Source organism: Nicotiana tomentosiformis, chromosome 3 (genome assembly GCF_000390325.3).
Source record: "Nicotiana tomentosiformis chromosome 3, ASM39032v3, whole genome shotgun sequence".
NCBI classification, from domain to species: domain Eukaryota; kingdom Viridiplantae; phylum Streptophyta; class Magnoliopsida; order Solanales; family Solanaceae; genus Nicotiana; species Nicotiana tomentosiformis.
In genome coordinates, this window is record NC_090814.1 from 7,324,334 (window position 1) to 7,343,987 (window position 19,654).

Sequence of the window (19,654 nt, forward strand, 5' to 3'; positions counted from 1 at the left end):
TCTTTTAATTTCATGATCGTAATTGACCAACTCTTTTGTAGAAGAGCGGTTCATAAACTAATCAAAATTCTAAAATAATAATTTTAAAAAAAAAAAAAATTAACTCCTAGAGTGGTAGTTGTAGTGGTACTAAAAAGAAAATAATTAAAATAAAGTGATGCATAACAAGATTTAATAGTTCTACTTTTAGGTTGATGTTTCTGCTGTTTAAGTATATAGTAAATATGCAACAGAAAGGTTAGGCAACTTGCAAAAAAAAATGAGTTTTTGTCTATAATAGCTGACCATAACTTAGTATATAGTAAATATGCAGAAGAATGATTGGCAGCCTAAAACGAATTGAGCTTTTGTCTATACTTGCTGTCCAAATCTTGGAATTAACTGTGTAAAAAAAAATTATCTATATGAATTTGTTCTGTTTTTTTTTTTTCTTTATGTTTGGACTAACACTTGGCTTTCTACTAATTTTTTTTATGGTTTTGTGGTTAAGATATGTACTCAGAGAGAATATGGTGTGGTATGATCAAGAATCTCACTTATAATTTTGTTACTGCCTATTTTTGTTGATGCATACAAGAAAAGATTTTACTGCCAAGGAAATGCAAAAGTAAAAAAGGAGAGAGATTTTCTTTTTAGGCTTCAAAAGTTCACTTTAAATGCATCTAAACACAAAAAAAAAAAGTATATCCTATATATATAAGTTTCTAATATATTTATGAATATAAATTACTTATTTTCTTTATTTGTTATCATCCTTTATTCGTAAGTATTGTTCTTGTACAGTTTTAAAGTGTGAAGATAAAATTTTACATACCTTCGAACATAATATTTTTCATTTATGCCATCTAACTTCCAAGTTTGTGGTTTTTGTTTTTATGAAGGCAAAGGATGAGTATCTCCAAATATGAGAAATTATTGAAATTGAGAAGTTTTATGATCACAAATAGGTAGAATCAATATAATTTAGCTAGAACTTCCCCCAAATGTCTATCGAGGCAAAATTTCAAACAACATTGATTTTTAAAAATTAGGCTTTTTTTGTTTTAACTTTTTAGCCTCTTTATCCCGAAAAGAAAAAAGTGTACATATATATCCTTTTAACACCCAAATTTGATCCTTCAATATCATTGCTACACCATCAACGTGAAGAAAAATAAGAAATAATACAAAAGTAATATTCTTACTCTTTCCAGCTATCTATAATTGAATAGAAATGGTTATCAAAGCAAGGGATGAAGAATTATAAGAAAAGAAAAAAAGAAGGAAAGAATGGACATTCTGAAAAAGTGTGCTTCATATATATATGAATGTCCCATACAAAAATACAAAAAAATGAAGAAAAATGTATATATGCTTGTGAAATAAACTCATGGTTGACAAAATAATTAACTTTAATGATAAAGCTGGAAAGAACAAGTCACTGTAAATATAGCCTTTACCCGTTACCAGCATTAAGCCAAAACTATAAATTTGTCTTTGTAAGACATGGCCTAAATTTATTCATGGATAATCATAGAGCAAGAATATTCAATCTTAGAGCCAAAGTATTCAAACTTAAAGCTAAAGAATTCTAGCTTGGAGCCAAAGAATAAAAGTATTTTCTTTTATTCTTTTTTTTTTACTTGGGGACCACGAACATTGCCCTATAAATATAGTTCATCTTACTTCATTTGAATCTTCCAACATTTTGATTAGAAACTCATTTTAAGTATTCTTGTACTAAGAGTTTTATTATATTCCATAGAGTTAGTGTTGGGAAACACCTTGAGTGAACCTCTTCTTTGTGAGTGATTATAGGTTATTCTCTTGGGATATATTTTGAGATAATTAGAGTTTCATCTCTAATTTTGTACTCTCTTTTCTGTACCGGTTGTTATAGAAAAATTTCTCATCTACGCTTGTGAACGTAGTCACCTTGACCGAACCACGTTAAATATTGTACCTCTTTTATATGCTTTAATTTCCATTATTATCAACTTTTATTGTCTTGTTATTGTCATTATAACGTTATTTGGCTAAATTTTGCACTACCCGAGTTTTCGTCCTAATAAATTGGTATCAGAGCCGGATTTAACCGGATTTGTTTCAGTAACCAATATGACCTTAATAAAGACTTATGTTGAGAAATTTGATCGAAGTGCAAACTTTGGAATGTGGCAATTAAAGATAAAAGCTATCCTAATTTAGGATGGCTTAGACTTGGCATTGCAAGGAAAGGAGAAGAAGCCGGATAAAATGACGGACGAGGAGCTTGTCGTCACAAATAAAAAGGCAAAATCAGGTATCATCTTAAATCTCTCAAATGAGGTTTTACGTGACGTTTCTGTAGAAACCACAGCCAAAGGCATGTGGAAAAAATTAAAAACCATATATATGAAGAGGACAGTGGAAAATAGACTTTATCTGAAGCAGAAGCTTTACACAATTCGTATTGGTGAAGATACATCTATTCTCTCTCATCTTGGTACCTTTGATTCCATTCTTATGGATTTGAGTAATATAGATGCTGAAATTAAAGATGAGGATCAAGCCGTGTTACTGTTTTGTTCTCTACCCCCACCTTTAAGCATATAAGAGATACTATGCTTTATGCAAAGGATAATATCTCTTATAAGGATATTAAATCTATCTTCAATTCAAAAGAACAAATAGATAGTGATATTACTGGGGAAGCTAGCGGAAAGTTGGCTTGTTTGATAGGGGAAAATCCAACTCAACATCAAGATACAATAATTTAGAGTGTCGCTATTGTCACAAGAAAGGTCACATTATCTCCGAATGCTATAAGCTAAAAAACAAAAGAAAGGTATAAGGAAAGGAAAAATGAGCACAAAAATACTGACACCGCTGAAGCTAGTATAGCAACTGATGAGATTGAGGGAACTTTATTTTTAGCAACTGAAACTAGTTTCATATCATACAATGAGTGGATTTTACGGTTGTTCGTATCATATGTGTCCCAACAGAGACTTGTTTTCTACATATGATTCAGTTGAAGGTGGAGTTGTCCAATTGGTTAACAATGCTACTTGTAACATTATTGGAAAAGGTACAATTCGGATCGGAATGCATGATGGTATAGTGAGAACTCTCACTGATGTTAGATATGTTCCTGAGTTGAAGAAAAATCTCATCGCTTTGGGCACTTTAGAATCTCTTGGGTGCAAATTCACTGGTGAAGATGGAGTTCTAAAAACTTTTCAAGGTGCTCTTGTGATCATAAAAGCACACAGATCTGGTTCGTTGTATACTTTATTGGGATCTACTATTATAGGCACTACTACAGTTTCGGTATCAAACAACTTGTCTGATTTTGATGGCATTATATTTTGACATATGCCCATTGGGGCTTTTGCGGAGAGGGTGGAGAAAATTTACTATATCAGCCAAAATTTGGCCAAGGTGGAGTTTTGTAATATGGCCAATATTTTGGCTAGTGGGTCCATCTCATATAGGCATAAGTCTATTTGCAAGAATAGATGGTTGGCAATATCTTTTCCTTGGAGCCAAAGTATGCATTGTGTGGTAGAGATTATTTGATCAATTTTTTTTTTCCTTTTATTAGTGCTTGGAGCCCAAGTTTGGGTCCTATAAAAGGAGAGCCATCTCTCTCATTTCAAACACACCTTCAGATATAAAAGTAGAAATATTTCTACTAACCTTTTGTCTCCACTTTCATTATAGACTATTTTGTAAGAGAGTGAGTGTTGAAAAATACTTGTGTAAACCCTTTCTTTGAAGTGATCTTGTGAGGTTATTATTTTAGGGTATTTGGGACTAATTAGAGTATTTATTCTAATTTTGTACTCTCTTTTGTACTCTTGTCGGTATAGTGAAATTGCTCATTTTCGCTTGTGGATGTAGGTCACTTTGACCAAGCACGTTAAATTTGTGCCTTCTTTATCTGCTTTAATTGTCGTTATTATCAACTTGCATTATCTTTGTTATTGTCATTATAACGTTGTTCGGCTAAATTCCGCACTACCCGAGCTTTGACCCAAAAACATTTTCAATACTTTCAAAGTTCAAACAGTCTCCCTCAAGTTAGCTGGTGAAAAATATTAACCATGCTTAACTTGCAGACCATCTCAATGCAAAATAGTAAAACATATCTGTAATAACTTCTTGACGGGGAATATGTTTAACCAAAAAATAGGATCTTTGGTCAAAGCCTATATTTAGAAGAAATCGGGCTACTGATAACTAAATAATACCCTACTTCCTAAACAATCCACTTGAAAAGAAATAAAATAGCAATGTGAATTAGTAAAAAAGAGATAAGGAATGGAATGATAATCTATCCCTCAAATTACGTAGAAGGCTTTTTTGAAGCAAGAAAATGTAAGTATATTCCAATAGTGCTCGGAACTTGTCCTTACAAGTGAGATTCTATATCCTTATATAGGAGTATCCAATTATAACGCTTCCCCCTATTTATGATAAATTCATTATGAGCATTAATGGTATGAATTGCTCGTTATGGTTGATAATCATAACTGACACATTCGTAACTGTAAAGGCCTTGTAACGACTCTGATTCCCCTTATTTACTGCTGGTTCATGAATCTTTCTTCTTTTTGGTTTTGATTCATTCCGCTCGTGCCTCTTCAACAACTGTTTAGGCTCGGTCATTTGTTCTTTACTGTCTCATGGGTGTTTACTCCGCATCTTTCTTGCTCCATTAATTTCATTAATGGAATACGCTAGTTGTCACTTCACCATTGTTTCACGTATCAAGTTTTGTTAGCTCAGTAAGGTTCCATGTGTGACACCTTTTTTTCACCAATACAGATAGTCCCCCAACTTTTTGAATATTCTTCAATTGAATATTCGGAAAATGGTAAGTATTTATGGCAGGAATCCTTTGCTGGAATGAGGTGGATTCTTATCGATCCTTCGCTGAATGCTAACCTCGTCTACTATGAGGGCTCGTCAAATTGTTTATCTATACCTGCAGGCATAAATGCAGTGTCCACCACAAAAGGACGTCAATACAAATAATGTACCGAGTATGTAAGGCGGAACTGAAACATAACAATAAGTCAACATTAATTAAAGACATATAAGAATCAACCTGAATCTCTGAAGTGTCGCCGTATATGCATACTTATTATACTTATATATATAATGCTTCTCTTTGAGACTCTTATCCATATCGTATGATGCATGACTTCCTAACTGATTAGTGGTAACTGCCCGACCGACCATAGCGCGATGGTAAATGTATGACTGCCCGACCGGTCGTAACTCGATGGTAAATGTGTAATTGTCCAATCGGCCGTAGCTCGGTGGTAAATGCATGACTTCCCGGCCGACCATAGCTCGGTGGGCGGCTGCGTCAGTCACGAAGTGACGGTTTCATTATGACGCTTCATAATGACCTTCTTTTAATGATGATTGTGTCTTCTTATAAATACTTCATTCTTCTTTGATTTCTCGAAGTCCCTCTTCTACAATATTCTCTATATTACTCTTCCTTTTTACTTCTGTATCTACTCTTTATTAGTTCTCCATATAATCATGTCTTCTTCTACACCAGACCCTCGCAGGGTTGTTATCGTCGATGAGCTCGCTCTTTCTACTGTCCCTACTAGAAGTAGGAGAAGTGGTAGACTTCGTAGTTTAGGCTCGTTGTCTAACCACGGTTCCTCTTCTCATGGCAATGCTGTTAAATCTTCCTCTTCTAAGCCTAGGGCTCCTTTAATCCCTATATCTTCCTCTAGGAATAGAGACTCGAGTGAACCAGTGCGTGAACCAACAGTTGCAGAGATTGTTCCACATGAATTTTCTTTTTTATCCGATCGTGAATCCATGAGAAATCAAGTTTCATCCATAGCTTCCCTTAATCCTGCTGACCTTTATCCTACCTTGATTACCATTGGTCTTATTTCCCTGGTTCGAATGTAATTGGAAACCAGATTTTTCAATCTTAGTTCCCGGTTCCAACCAGAGAACAACTTCATACCAAGCTGGTTATTCTGTTGTTTACACTTACCGCTTTACTTTAGGGTATAAACCACATATCGATCCAGTAATCATAGAATTTTGCAGTTACTTTAATGTATCTTGGACAAATTGGCCCCATTATTTGGAGGGTTGTTGCATGCCTTCGTTATTGATCAGATCTGGCTTCTATGCCTTTTACTTTCCGGCACTTGCTTCATCTTTACTCTCCTAAACTACTTCGTGAAGGAGTTATTTCCCTTGTGGATAGAAGTAAGAGGGTATTGGTTAGCCCTGAAGATGACAAAGACTGTGGCTGGTATGCCCGTTTTGTTGCTGCTTTCTGTCACGACCCAAACCCCGACTAGTCGTGATGGCATCTAGCCCAACCCACTAGATAAGCCAATTAACCACAAACTAATTCCAATAACAATTAATAATACAATTAAGTAAAGAAATATCTGAATCTTATTCTTTCCCTAAGGACTGGTAGTACTAATCATGAGCTTCTAAGAATGGAGTAAACAAAGTTGGTATGAAGTAAATACATCAACTGTTCGAAAAGTACATAAACAAAGTGTTATGAATCTAAGGCTACCATGAACAAGAGGCAGCAACAATCGGAACGCAGGTACATCTTCAGATCCAGCTCCCAACGAACACAGCAACATCAGCAGCCAACATCTGCACGCAGGGTGCAGAAGTGTAGTATGAGTACAACCGACCCCATGTACTCAATAAGTAACAAACCTAACCTTAGGTTGAAAGTAGTAACGAGCTTGTACCAAGGTCGGGTCCCAACTTCAATAACCAATAATATTTTATAACAACATAAAACAAGTAATAACAGAAGTAACTCAACAATCAAATGCTCAACAAAAACATAATTTCTGAAAATAGTTCTGCCTTTCAAGTACATCAATGAATACCGAAATCGTTTACCGGAGTTGCCAAAAATATGAATAAGTTTGAAAACAATAATTTTCCCAAAATCTTTTCAATAATAAATAAGATGTTTCATTTTCTTTCCAGATAACCAGTGTAAAACAAATGCATCACTATGCCCATCTATCAACATGTATGAGAAATCATGAATGATGTGATACCGTACAGCATGAGAAAAATACATCTCTATGCATGTATGTCATGTGTGCATGTCAATGCAATGTATCTCAGAGATGAACTCATGTACTCACACTCTCAGAGTACTCAATCTCACTTTCTCACACATTTCACTCATCATGCCCAATCACTCGATACTGTATATGGCCAATCCGGCCTAGGGAAGCTCCATCCCGGAATATACACATCAACTGATCATCAGTCACTCAGTACCGAGCAGGGCCAATCCAGCCCGTGGAGAAGATCCATCTCCAGGTATATAATACTTCAGACAAGATCCATGCCCAGGGAAGATCCATCCCTCAATAATATCAACCGTGCTCACTGGGGTGTGTGCAGACTTCGGAGGGACTCCTTCAGCCCAAGCACTATAAACCGCACGGACAACTCACGTGCTATATAAAGCCTATAAGACCCGCTGCAGGCGGGCAGCCTTGATCCACATAATAATAATAATAATAATATATATAAAGCTAACATGGCTTGTTGCGGCGTGCAGCCCGATCCAAAACATATCCTCACAGACAGGCCCTTGGCCTCCCTCAGTCATCAATCTCTCCAGTCTCTCTCTCATGGGCTCACAATGTCATGAAAATAGCCCGAAAATGATGATATGATGCATCAATAAATAACAACAGAGACTGAGATATGATATGCAATGAAATGAATATGACTGAATAAATTTTCAATTTAAAACAAATAATCCACAGCAATATGACCTCTATGGGTCTCAATAATACTGGCACATAGCCTCAACATGATTTTTTAATATGATTCTCAGCTAAATTTCTTCAACATATAAAACTGCATAGAAAATGCCAAGATTATTTGACTACAAAATTCCACGGAAACAATTATGTCACAATTTCTATGGTGCATGCCCACACGCCTGTCATCACCGTCAAACAATTCACATAATACGTATATTCAGGGTTCATACCCTCAGCTCCAAGATTAGAAGAGTTACTTACCTCGAACAAGCTGAATCCAATGTCGAGCAAGTTAAACAATGCTCTAGAAATTCCATTCTGCGTGTATCAATTTCCGAATGGCTCGAATCTAGTCACAATTAATTTGATTCAGTCAACACAAATTATAGAAATTTATTCCATACCAAATACTAATTTGTTTCCACAAAATCCGAAATTACACTCAAAAAATGGTCTGTGGGGCCCACGTCTCGAGACCCGACAAAATATACAAAATATACACAATATGAACGCTCCTTCAACCACGAGTCCAACCATATAAATTTTACTCAAATCCCACATCAACTCGACCCTCAAACCTTCAAATTAAACCAAGGAGGTTTTCACAATTTTCCAATTTAATTCACCAATTAAATGTTTAAAACAACTATGGATTCGGGTAATTTGACCAATATTGAGTTAAGAACACTTACCCCAATGTTTTCCTTGAACATCTCCCAAAAATCGCCTCTTCTCGGTAAAAATGAAAAATGGGACGAAGTCCCATTTTCAGAACTTAAACTCTCTGCCCAGTCATTTTTTCTATGGGATCGTTGACCAAGTCTCGTGATCACGAAGCACAACATTTCCACTACCCAAAATAACCCTATGTGATCGCGGACACGGTTATGCGATCGCGAAGACCAAAATAAACTGCCCCTAAAACATCTCTACGCGACCGCACCATATCACACGCGAACGCGAAGCACGAGCTTCCCAGGCCTACATGATCACGGACGGCCCACGCGTTCGCATAGAACAATGCTCGCGAACCCCAACTGCCCCACCTCCTCTTCGCGAATGCGGCTTGATCCACGCGTTCGCCATGCATTCTTTCTTTCGAGCTGCATGATCACATAAAACAAAACTCAGCAGCCCCTAATTAATGCTGCGCGATCGCAGACCTTCTCATGCGATCGCGTAGAAGAAAACCACATACAAATATCAGAAAATATCCAGCAAAATTCCAAGTCCAAGAATTGATCCGTTAACCATTCGAAACTCACCCGAGGCCCTGGGGACCTCAACAAAATACACCAACAAGTCCTAAAACATCATACGAACTTAGTCGAAGCCTCAAATTACATCAAATAACATAAAAATCACAAATCACACATAGATTCAAGCCTAATGAACTTTGAAACTTTCAGATTCTACAAATGACGCCGGAACCTATCAAATCACGTCCGATTGACCTTATATTTTGCACACAAGTCATAAATGATATAACGAAGCTATGAAAATTTTCAGAACTGGTTTCCGACCCCGATAAAAAAAAGTCAACTCCCAGGTCAAACTTCTCGAAAATTCAATTTTTGCCATTTCAAACCAAATTCCACTACGGACTTCGAACAAATTTTTCGGACACGCTCCGAAGTTCAAAATCACCGTACAAAGCTATTGGAATCATCAAAACTCCATTTTGGGGTCGTTTACACATAAGTCGACATCCGGTCACTATTTTAACTTAAGCTTTAAACCTTGAAACTAAGTGTTCCAATTCATTCCAAAACCTCACCGGACCCAAACTAATTAATCCGGTAAGTCATAAAATAACTGTAAAGCATAAATTGAGTAGTAAATTGGGAAACGAGGTTATAATAGTCAAAAACGACCGGCCGGGTCATTACATTCTCCCTCACTTAAACATACGTTCGTCCTCGAACGTGCCAAGGATTGTTTCCAAGCCATCAAATCACTATTCCATCTTACCACGCACGTACCCGGGGGTGATCCCATGTCACCCCATTCCACATAGGCCCGACAACACATTGCAACTGAAAATCCTTAATTTAAGCTTTGCCCAAAAACCTTGGAATTCAATTCCCAACCTTCAAAATTTCTTTTCAAGATACGAATCTTACATTTACACACTGTATGAGTCTGAACAAGCTGGATCGAGCTATAACTATAATCACGGATATAATCACCCAGCATATAACACAATTCGCCCGCTCGTAGCACCATTCCTGATCATAGTAACTACTCCAAACCAAACAAATACTAGTATTAGACCCATATCGAACCAAACCTCATCTTGATAATAAGAGAAACACGCGAAATTTCATGACCACTTACCAGATCAACAAGTCACGGAGCTTTCTCACCCCAACCAAAAACATAATCGTTTTCTGAACTGACTTTCAATATTATCCTTCCGAATATACCGTAATCAAACCTGATAGTACCCATTCTAGGTCCAATGACCTTATATTGTTAAACACAACTATCCCACAGACATGTCGCACCAATATAACTCAGAGTCACAAATCGTGCCATCCGTGCGCCAATACGCAACCGATCATGCAATACCCAAATACTCATCCCGCTCAAATTCTGCCATAAGTCCCCCAATAGGACCGCGCCATTTGTACATATAACAAATGAATCATAACTCCTCGTAGCATAGAAGAGTAACTCACAGATAGTAGTATGGAGCTAACCAATCCGACTCGGTGTAGAATACGCATCCTAATTGAGCCTACCATTGGACCCCCAAATCAACTCTAGTTACCCACAAATAGATAAATAACCCTCCAAAAATCCACAACGACTAAATCATAATACATATTATCATCTTGCTAGCTTCGGCCACGACTTCACATTCTATCACCATGAAACAATCTGCTCTAGACAACTCCCAGTCTCCAAATCCATAGAACACACGAATCACCATTTCTGATCCCATCTCCACCGCCTGAATGTCTAACACGTCTCTCATACACGATCCTCCCACGAGGAACACTTCTCTCATTCTTTTGTGTCACATAACAACATCTTAATATCAGCAGTCGATCAACCAGAAGAGTGTCGTAATACCTATGAAACATCCATAATTCAAAACATAGTGCGCCTTCTGAAATGTACACTCTACTCATGCAATACCAAATAGTTATATCTAAACATTGAAAACCGTCCATGTCATCTAAGAATTTATGACCTCCCCTTCAAAACTAAATTGTATACTTGAACCTGCAAATCTCAGTCTCAGTCCACGCGCCGCCTCTATTAGGCCATTACATGAAAACACAAGAACCTCATTAACACTCTAAGTCGCCAGCAAATTACATACCCGATCAGTTAGAATCCTTCCTCTCGCTTCCTTTCAGGAGGAAATCACAATACACAACTCGTTCCCCACACCGATAGAAAATATCTGGTTCAAACCATGGTAGAAACCATCAAGAACACTTTGAAACCCATTTGCACATAACCAAGCTATCAGAACTAAATCTCTCTAAATCAACCAAGCCACGCAGGTCACCAAACCCAAGAGTATTGCCACAAAGCACCTGTAGAAAAAACCCTATATCATAAGCACCCCAAGAACCGAGCATATCCATTACCATACTGATCTAACCTACTACCAAGTTGTCCTATTTCTCTGAGTCCCTTCTGAATTTGTCTTCAAATTGATACTTCTCCTTGATAAAATACCACAATCTTTAACCACAACCCTAACATAGAGCCACAACGCCTTAAGGCCCATAGGCAGCTGAATTCCCTCTTAAGCATCCCAAAAGTACCACAACCGAGACATCCACTCTGAAAGAACTTATGTGAATTTAAAATTGTTCCTCTTCCTTTTTATTATACCAAAATGTAGAATCCATAGTCATACAGAATAACTGCGAGTCCCGGTACCATCAAATGCAAATCTCAGATTCTATCTATACACAAATCCGAAAAAAATTCTCAATTGCTATATATACATCTCGGACCTATTAGAACCTTCTCAAGAGTAACCCACTCTGCTCAAACTTGAATTGCACTTCCCAAACAGGCTAAAAGGCGCATACCCCATTAGCACAACAACACTCAAAGAAGTAACCATGCCTTATCGCCACCGGTCGAATTCATATTCCATGTGCACTACATTATTCGCAATTAACAACTTAATCATTCCATGATTTTAATATTTTCATAAGTGCATTATATCCCGTATTCAGGAAATTTCCTTACTCGAGTCATCCTCGATCTCAACCTCTGCAAGTCATAACTAATCCACAAGTATGCCTCAGACCAAAACTAAAATTTAACATATGACCATGAATTGAATTGTCAATAGCAGGCTCCCCCACTTGGCTCAAAGCCATAGATTAAAACACTTCATACCTCACAATACCCATATTTTATTACTGACATAATACTATAGTCAGTCCAACGAAAATTCTTCTCAAGCGCCAACCATAAAATACCTCTATCATCCACTAAATTCGCATTTATTCTCTTGACAGTCAAGTCAACTTTCTCAACCAGCTTCAAATTTAAACCTCCACACATACGCCCCGCTGGCAGAAAAAAAACTCTCCACTCACATTATAAGGAACACACCTACGTAGATTACTCTGCAGGGGATAATCCACCTGCTTAGCCTCAAATTAGTATCTTGTTGTACCCTTTTGCCGTCACAATTACTATGCAATCACTTAGTATTCCTGAGTCCAAACTCATTAATAAGACATGAGAATTTAATTTTCTCCAAAATTTAACAACGTGAAAGATCCTCCAAAATGTTAATTCTCGAGGTTGTACGTCATATCAAAATGAATATCAAGCACCCAATGGCCATCCTTTACTTTTCAAGGAAACACTTCTCGTCACATTCCAAATCATCTTAACACATCCCGCAGTTATATCATACTCATCACAAAGCCATTCCACCGTTCATCGAGCCACAAATTCCCCTCGTATGGACACTAACGGACATATGGGTCCAAATGTACAAGTTGCAACTGAAGCTACCAAGCTTAAGCTGTGGTCTAAACCTGGCCTCAAGTCCTCCATACTAGCCCATCACCAAAACACATAATACAAATCTCGAACCTCGTTCATAAAATAACAAACCGTCGATGCACAGCTGATACCGAGCGCTCATGTGCGCATACCAATACGTAAAAGGAATTCAAAGAGTTATGTCTCAAACTGAATCAATTTCGCATAATAAGGAAAGAAAGACGGAAAATTATCCTAAATGCCCTGTAGCCTCTCGAAGATAAGCATGGACGTCATCATACCGATCTGCAAGACTCTACTAGATACTTGCTCATGACTTGTAGAACCTATGAACCTAGAGCACTAATACCAACTGGTCACGACCCAAAATCCGACTAGTCGTGATGGCATCTAGCCCAACCCGCTGGATAAGCCAATTAACCACTAACTAATTCCAATAACAATTAATAATGCAATTAAGTAAAAAAATATCTGAATCTTATTCTTTCCCCAAGGACTGGTAGTACAAATCATGAGCATCAAAGAATGGAGTATACAAAGCTGGTATGAAGTAAATACATCATTTGTTCGAAAAGTACATAAACAGAGTTTTATGAATCTAAGGCTACAATGAACAAGAGGCAGCAACAACCAGAACGCAGGAACATCTTCAGATCCAGCTCCCAACGAACACAAAAACATCAGCAGCCAACATATGCACGTAGGGTGCAGAAGTGTAGTATGAGTACAACCGGCCCCATGTACTCAATAAGTAACAAACCTAACCTTAGGTTGAAAGTAGTGACGAGCTTGTACCAAGGTCGGGTCCCAACTTAAATAACCAACAATAGTTCATAACAACATAAAACAAGTAATACCAGAAGTAACTCAACAATCAAATGCTCAACAAAAACATGATTTCTGAAAATAGTTCTGCCTTTCAAGTACATCAATGAAAACCCAAATCGTTTACCGGAGTTGCCAAAAATATGAATAAGTTTGAAATTAATAATTTTCCCAAAATCCTTTCAATAATAAATAAGATGTTTCATTTTCTTTCCAGATAATCAGTGTAAAACAAATGCATCACTATGCCCGTTTGTCAACATGTATGAGAAATCATGAATGATGTGATAACGTACAACATGAGGAAACTACATCTTTATGCATGTATGTCATGTGTGCATGTCAATGCAATGTATCTCAGAGATGAACTCATGTAATCACACTCACAGAGTACTCAATCTCACTTTCTCACACATTTCACTCATCATGCCCAATCACTCGGCACTATATATGGCCAATCCGGCCCATGGAAGATCCATCCCGGAATATACACATCAACTGATCATCAGTCACTCAGTACCGAGCAGGGCCAATCCAGCCCGTGGAGAAGATCCATCTCCAAGTATATAATACTTCGGACAAGATCCATGTCCAGGGAAGATCCATCCCTCAATAATATCAACCGCACTCACTTGGGGTGTGTACATACTCCGGAGGGGCTCCTTCAGCCCAAGCGCTATAAACTGCACGGATAACTCAAGTGTTGCACGGACAAATCACGTGCTATAGCCTATAAGGCCTGCTGCAGACGGGCAGCCCCGATCCATATAATAATAATATATATAAAGCCAACATGGCTTTCTGCGGCGTGCAACCTGATCCCAAAAATATCCTCACAGTCAGGCCCTCAGCCTCCCTCAATCATCATTCTCTCCAGTCTCTCTCTCTCGTGGGCTCACAATGTCATGACAATTGCTCGAAAATGATGATATAATGTATCAATAAATAACAACAGAGATTGAGATATGATATGCAATGAAATGAATATGACTGAGTATAAATTTTCAATTTAAAACAAATAATTCACTGCAATATGACCTCTATGGGTCCCAATAATACTAGCACATAGCCTCAACATGATTTTTTAATATGATTCTCAACTAAATTTCTTCAAAATATAAAACTGCATAGAAAATGCCAAGTTTATTTGACTACAAAATTCCACGGAATCAATTATGTCACAATTTCTATAGTGCACTCCCACATGCCCGTCACCTTCCATGTGCGTCACCTTCAAACAATTCACATAATATGTATATTCAGGGTTCATACCCTCGCCTCAAAGATTAGAAGAGTTACTTACCTCGAACAAGCCGAATCCAATATTGAGCAAGTTAAACAATGCTCCAAAAATTCCATTCTGCTCATATCAACTTCCGAACGGCTCGAATCTAGTCACAATTGATTTGATTCAGTCAACACAAATTATAAGAATTTATTCCATACCAAATACTTGTTTTCCACAAAATCCAAAATTATACTAAAAGTCGTCAAAATATCCAAAATATGAATGCCAATTCAACCACGAGTCCAACTATACAAATTTTACTCAAATCCGTCATCAACTCGACCCTCAAATCTTCAAATTAGACCAAGAGGGTTTTCACAATTTTCCAACTTAATTTACCAATTAAATGTTAAAAATAACTATGGATTCGGGTAATTTGATCAATATTGAGTTAAGAATACTTACCCCGTTATTTTCCTTAAAAATCTCCCAAAAATTGCCTCTTCTCGAGCTCCAAATCGGTAAAAATCGAAAATTTCATAACTTAAACTCTCTGCCCAGTCATTTCTTCTATGCGATCGCGGACCAAGTCCCGCGATCGCGAAGCACAATATTTCCACTGCCCAAAATAACCCTATGCAATTGCGGACAAGGTTATACGATCACGAAGACCAAAATACACTGCCCCAAAAAATTCTCTACGCGACCACACCATATCACACACGAACGCGAAGCACGAGCTTCCCAGGCATACGCGATCACGGACGGCCCACGCATTCGCATAGAACAATGCTCGCGAACCCCAGATGTCTCACCTTCTCTTCGCGAACGCGGCTTGATCCACGCGTTCGCAATGCATTCTTTCTTTTGAGCTACGCGATCGCGATCTTCCCCACGCTATCACATAAAACAAAACTCAGCAGCCCCTAATTAACCCTACGCGATCGCAGACCTTCTCACGCGATCGCGTAGAAGGAAACCAAATACAGATATCAGAAAATTTCCAGCAAAATTCTAAGTCCAAGAATTGATCCGTTAATCGTCCGAAACTCACCTGAGGCCTCCGGGACCTCAACAAAATACACCAGCAAGTCCTAAAATATCATATGAACTTAGTCGAAGCCTCAAATCACATCAAAAACACAAATCACACATAGATTCAAGCCTAATGAACTTTGAAACTTCCGAATTCTACAAACGACGCCGGAACCTATCAAATCACATCCGATTGACCTCAAATTTTGCACACAATTCATAAATGACATAACGTAGCTATGCAAATTTCAGAACTGGATTTCGACCCCGATAACAAAAAGTCAACTCCCCGGTCAAACTTCTCAAAAATTCAATTTTTGCCCTTTCAAGCCAAATTCCACTACGGACTTCCAAAATATTTTTCGGACACGCTCCTAAGACCAAAATCACCATACGGAGTTATTGAAATCATCAAAACTCCATTTTGTGGTCATTTACACATAATTCGACATCCGATCACTATTTTAACTTAAGCTTTAAACCCTGAAACTAAGTGTTCTAATTCATTCTAAAACCACACCGGACCCGAACTAATTAACCCCGGTAAGTCATAAAATAACTGTAAAGTATAAATTGAGCAGTAAATAGAGAAACGAGATTGTAATACTCAAAATGACCAGTGGGGTCATTACACTTCCACTAGTGCTCTGGTGGGTGAAGAAAATATGCCTTTTCCAGAAAAATAGAATTTTGCACGTAAGTTTTTTCCCTTTGTTTATTTTTAAAAGAAACTCATGTGATCACGTGCCTACTTTTTCAGCAACCATGGAAGTTTTCGAGAAAATTCCTAACTTTCGTGCTTGGGTATATAAGTTGCTAATTGTTGCTCATATGGAGAAAAGATCTGGGAAATACCTTTCACATAGATTTGGTTGAAAAATGAAGACACGCGGTACTTTTTTTGCTTACTATCTTTCCTTTCCTTTCCCTTATTGATTCAAGAGTTTCTTATCTTGACTTTTTTCTTTGCTAGGATTTCTCATTCGTGGTATTAGTCCTGCATCTATTTCATCTACAAGGCCTTCTGTGACTCTTGCTCAGGAAAGCATTTCGAGCTCTTCTTCAAAAAGAAAAATTGATGGAGCCCGTGGCTCTGATGGTGAAGAAGACATTGAAAAGGGATCTTTGGAGCGAAGGTCACGTGCCCGTAGACGCGTGGTGTCTAATGATGAAAATAATCCTTCTCACAAACCTCAACCAAGTTCAATTCCCTTCAGTCTCACGGATGAGCCAGTGAGTGCCCCGTTGGTGATCTCTGATGAAGAAGTTAATGATCCCCCCCAAGATTTTATTGAAAAATTATTTGCTCGTGGCTTCGAAGGTGATGAAGCTTTTGGCCCTGTTTCTTAGGAATTTCCCCTCGCCTCCTTTCCAATATCAGTCCTCGTTAATCCTCGTGAGCCCTTACCTGAAGTTACTTCTGATGCTACCCCCGTGGCTACTTCTACCTCATCTGCCATTCCCGTGGCTACTACTCCTCATGTTGAATTTGAAACTTCCAGTAGCAAGAAACCAATGAAGAAAGTTGTTGAGGTTACTGAAGGTGGGAACTTATTGAGGAAATCGGGTCAAGCCGATGTGTGGTTGAAACCTCTGTTAGGTCTTGCGGAGAAGTCGAAGTTGGAAAGTAATAGCTCGTTGACCTTGATGAATGATATTGTTCATTCTTCTTTGAAGGTACGAGTTTAATTATATTTCCTTTTTCTCTTCTTTTTGTCTATCGATAACTCCTTCTCTTTATTTGCAGATCAACTTGATCGGTACGGAACTCGTGAAAAGGATTGTTCATGTGGATCAACAGGTTATTGATTATCGCACCGAGGTTGATAATTGGAAAGGACAATTTGAGGGTCTTCAATTGGAGAAAGAAGTTTTGGCAGAAGAGAAGAATGCTTTAGAGCAACAAATGAAAATGATTGCCGCTAAATTAGCAATTGAGAAAGCTTCTTCTAGTCAAGTTGGTAAGGATAAGGATATCCTTGATTCTTCCTTTGCTGAACAACTTTCTAAGGCAACTGAAGAAATAAGGAGTTTGAAAGAACTTCTTAATCAAAAAGAGGTTTATGGGGGAAAGCTGGTTCAAACTCTTACTCAAACTAAGGAAGATCTCTGCGTCTCTACTGATAAGATTCAGTTCTTAGAAAGATCACTTGCCCCTCTGAAGACAGCCTATGATGCCTCTCAAGCATAGAAAGAAAAATTGAGAGACGAGATTAACCAGTGGGAGAAGGATTATGAGATTCACGAGGATAAGCTGACACTAGATGTGAGTTGGGCTTTTTTGAATACATGAATCGAGACTCTAGTTGAGGCCAACAAGGAGAGTTTTGACCTTAGTGCTAAAATTCCCAAAGCTAAAGAAGCAATTGAGAAAACTCAACAACGTCAAAGCTTTTCCTCACTTGAAGTTGAAGATCTCGAAGGTAATGGACTTGTTCCTGGTGAAGCTGATGTTAAAGACTCCTCTTCTCAAATTAATCCCTCTTCTCCCGTTGATGATGTTCCCGTGGATGATGTCCCCTTAGATACTTCTTAGTTTTTTCTGTTTTTTATTTGGTTGTTTTGTTTCTTAACTTTTTGGTGCAAAACATTTCTGGGAAAGGTTGTTTTGTGTTTTGGTTACCCCTATCTTGTTTTGGAATTTTAATGATAAACTAATACCTTTGTTTCCCCAAGGTTTAATATATATTTCGGTTGTTTTTACCGTTTATTTTGCTCTTTTATATTAGAGATTTTTCTTTGCACTTAAAAATACTTGAACAGTACGTGACTTTAATAAACACAGATATTCATAAAAGAGGGTCCTTTTATATTAATGACACTGATGAAGATGACGTCTCATCTTCATATTGGTGTAAATAAATGAAAGACGAAGTAAACATGAAAAAAAATTGAGGAAGTTTTATGCATTGAACTTTCAAATTTTGTACATCATTTTTTATTTATGCATATAACACTTTGAACAACATTTATGCATACAACACTTTCATAACTGCTTTCTTTGTAACAGATTTTTGAAATTCAAAATCAGGTCTATTATTCCATGATTAATTTTTGGCCTAAAACTCGTAACTCATGTCCCTTTTTGCAAGCTTATGCCTTTCCAAGTTTTCTTCAAAGTTTCAGGCTTCTATATATCTAATTCCCCCCAGTGTTGGAGCTTTGAAGTATGAAATCTTGAATACTGGATTACTCCTTGCTTGTGGTCCATTTCTTGAAAAGGAAAATACAAACGGGACTCGGAGACATATGTTTAGATGATGACTGCATAACCCATTTTTCCATCAGATAGGTTGTAACCTAGATCGGGAATTTATTTAGTATTCCGCGCATCTTTCGGGTCTAATATCATCATTTGGAACGGCCTAGCTTTTTGCCTATCATCTAAAATTGTTTGTATAATTCAAAAGAACAAAATAAATTTGTAATTGAGTGATACATGTCCATGGATACTTTCTTCATCTAAAAGTAATACTTCTTTAGATGAACAGTATTCCAATTTGATGGTAGTACATTGCCATCCATGGTTTCCAACTCATATGCTCCATTTCCAGCGATGCCTAGAATCCTATAGGGGCCTTCCTAATTTGGACTCAATTTTCCTACATTAGCTGCTTTTGTTGATTGAAACACCTTTTTGAGGATGAAGTCCCCAATCTTGAAGTATCTCAGATTAGCTTTCCTATTGTAGTATCGCTCAATCATTTATTTCTGAGCCGCCATTCTTATTAGTGTCGCTTCTCTCCTTTCTTCCAGTAAATCCAAATTCATTCGCATCTCTTCTTCATTTGATTCC

General features: G+C 37.6%; 1 protein-coding gene across 1 annotated transcript; it reads left to right on the forward strand.

The window, feature by feature from the left end:
- Positions 1-16,623: 16,623 nt before the first annotated feature.
- On the forward strand, positions 16,624-18,394 carry LOC138907312 (uncharacterized). The gene is made up of 5 exons (XM_070197904.1): positions 16,624-16,729; positions 16,832-17,091; positions 17,209-17,535; positions 17,606-18,043; positions 18,158-18,394. Exons 1-5 carry the CDS (start codon positions 16,624-16,626, stop codon positions 18,392-18,394), a joined length of 1,368 nt encoding a protein of 455 aa, XP_070054005.1.
- The last annotated feature ends 1,260 nt before the right edge of the window (positions 18,395-19,654 follow it).

Excerpts from the sequence above, each read along its gene's own strand:
- LOC138907312 (XM_070197904.1), top strand. The coding sequence starts at position 16,624 with ATGGAAGTTTTCGAGAAAATTCCTAACTTTCGTGCTTGGGTATATAAG. Across the intron at positions 16,730-16,831 it reads ATACCTTTCACATAGATTTG|GATTTCTCATTCGTGGTATT; the intron begins GTTGAAAAATGA and ends TTTCTTTGCTAG. Across the intron at positions 17,536-17,605 it reads TTGTTCATTCTTCTTTGAAG|ATCAACTTGATCGGTACGGA; the intron begins GTACGAGTTTAA and ends CTTTATTTGCAG.